At 59.3% G+C, this 2,220-nt stretch overlaps 1 protein-coding gene across 1 annotated transcript; it reads left to right on the top strand.

Moving 5' to 3' along the window:
• Nucleotides 1-719: 719 nt before the first annotated feature.
• On the top strand, nucleotides 720-1,757 carry LOC134168776 (acrosin-like; the record flags this gene model as incomplete). Its single annotated transcript, XM_062628815.1, has 3 exons — nucleotides 720-820; nucleotides 1,105-1,324; nucleotides 1,609-1,757. Coding segments are annotated over exons 1-3 (450 nt in total), but the record flags the coding sequence as incomplete, so codon positions are not given.
• Nucleotides 1,758-2,220: the final 463 nt, after the last annotated feature.

Below are 2,220 nucleotides of genomic sequence, written 5' to 3'. Positions count from 1 at the left end.
GGAAGCTGCTTCTGGGGCAGCAGCCATGTCCTTGGATCCGGGGCTGCACGGAGGCTGCTGCTGCCAGATCCTGCTTCCAGGCTCTGGGATATAAGGACAACCCCTTCACCACTCCTTGCCCACCAAATCCCAGGATTTTGGGTGCTTTTGAGGGGCAAACAGCGGTGGTTTTGGGATCAGTGTGGGATAAATCCTCACCAGGGACCTTGCTCCATGGGGATGCTGCTTCTGCCCCCTGCATCCCTCATCCTTGCGGTTCCTTGGGCACCTTCCTGGTCCTTTTGGCGGGCTCCCATGTGCTTGTTTGAGCCTTTGGGTGCCCCCATCTGCTTCCATTGCCCTTTGGTGTGCCCCCATCCATCTTTGGGTGCCCCCCATCCATCTTTGGGTGCCCCCCCATTTGCTTCCATTTTTTGCATCCCACAGAGCTCCAGAGCATCCCATAGGGATTCAAATCATCCTAAGCCCATCACACCCCCTCCATCCCCCCATGGAACCCTCCATGGAATCCCCCATGGCCCCCCCCATGAAACCTGCCTCTCTATGACATCAGCCGCAGCACCAAGGGACCTGTATCCAGCACCCGTATCCCTGGGGCAGTTGTGCTTTGGGCGCAGTGGTGGTAGCAGCTCCTTGGTGGCAGCTCCTTGGTGGCAGCTCCTTGGTGGCAGCTTCTTGGTGTCACCCTCAGTGGTGGTGGCAGCTCCTTGGTGGCACCTTGGGGTCACCCTCAGCGGTGATGGCAGCGATGGCTTTGCTCCATGTCTTCATCCTGCTGGCATTGGCCTGGCTGGTGCGTGGCTCCTGGGACAGCTGTGGGTGAGTGGCACCAGGCTCCGGGGCTCCTGGTATTCCATAGGGAGATGCTGCTGCTCCCAGCCATGGTCACACCAGTGGGGTGGTGGGACTGGGAGAGCCCCGCTTCCTCGCCATCACCCCATGCGGTGGCACAGCGCAGCTATGGGGCACCCCATAGGGTTCCTTGTTCCTGCAGCACCCTATGGGGTGGGATGATGCTCACCTATGGGACACCCCATAGGGTCCCTTGTCCCTGCATCACCCAGTGGGCGGGATGATGCCCGCCCTTCATCCCTAACCATCCAGTGTTGGGCTTCTGCTTCCAGAGGGACCTGCGGTACGCGTCCCATGGCTGATTCCTATGGGGTGTCGCGCATCGTCGGAGGCGTGGATGCGCACCAGGGCGCCTGGCCATGGATGGTCAGCATCCAGTTCCCCACGGCCACCGGCTTGTCGCACATATGCGGGGGGTCCCTCATCACCCCGCAATGGGTCCTCACGGCCGCTCACTGCTTCGGGGGCAAAAGTAAGGGGGAGAAAGCATCCCGACCTTCTCCATGCAACCCATCCCAGTCTCCCACCACGTCCTTCTCTCCAACTTGAGCATCCCTGGTTCAGTTGGAACCCATCACCCCTTGTCCCATCGCTGAAGGTCCCTCCATGTCCTCCTTATGTTGAGGATGCAGAACAAAGGGGATGCAGCCCGTGCCATGGGGCGGTGTTGATGGCTCCCATTGATCTTTTCAGCCCCAAATACCCCCATATCCGTCCCTTCTCCCCGCAGTCCTGACCCCCTTTGTGTCCCCACAGCGGGGGCATCGTCCCCATCTGCCCTGCAGGAGGCCAAGGTCCGCCTCATCGATGCCAAGCTCTGCAACAGCAGCCTATGGTACCGAGGGGCCATCAAGAGCCACAACCTGTGTGCTGGGTACCCGCAGGGTGGCATCGACACCTGCCAGGTAGGGATGTGCCCCTGGGGCTCCCTTCTCCTCTCCCATCTGCAGGGCCTTGCTCTGCATCCCCCTTTATCCCAGCTTTGGAAGCGCATCCAGCTCCTGCTCCATCATCCCTGCGCAGGGACCATAGAGGTTGGAGCTTTAAGAGCACTGAGATTCCACCACTAAACCATGTCGTGAGCATGGATTCATGGAATGGGTTAGGTTGGGAAGGAGCTTAAAGCATCCAGTTCTAAGCAAGGGGCAGGGATGCCTTCCATTAGACCAGGTTGCTCCAAGCCTTCTCCATCCAACCCATCCCAGTGTCCCACCACCCTCATAGGGAACAATTTCTCCTTATCTCCAACCCATAGTCCCTCGTTCCAGTGGGAACTCATCACCCCTCGTCCTATGGCTCCAATCCATGCTGAAGGTCCCTCTCCACACCCAAATGATGAAGGAGAACCCTTCCATCCACATAGGGTAA

This window comes from Pezoporus occidentalis, unplaced genomic scaffold, assembly GCF_034315485.1.
Source record: "Pezoporus occidentalis ecotype Australia unplaced genomic scaffold, CSIRO_AGI_Poc_V1 ctg3236, whole genome shotgun sequence".
NCBI lineage: Eukaryota > Metazoa > Chordata > Aves > Psittaciformes > Psittacidae > Pezoporus > Pezoporus occidentalis.
Note: the sequence above shows the minus strand (reverse complement) of the source record. Positions and strands in the feature narration are given on the sequence as shown.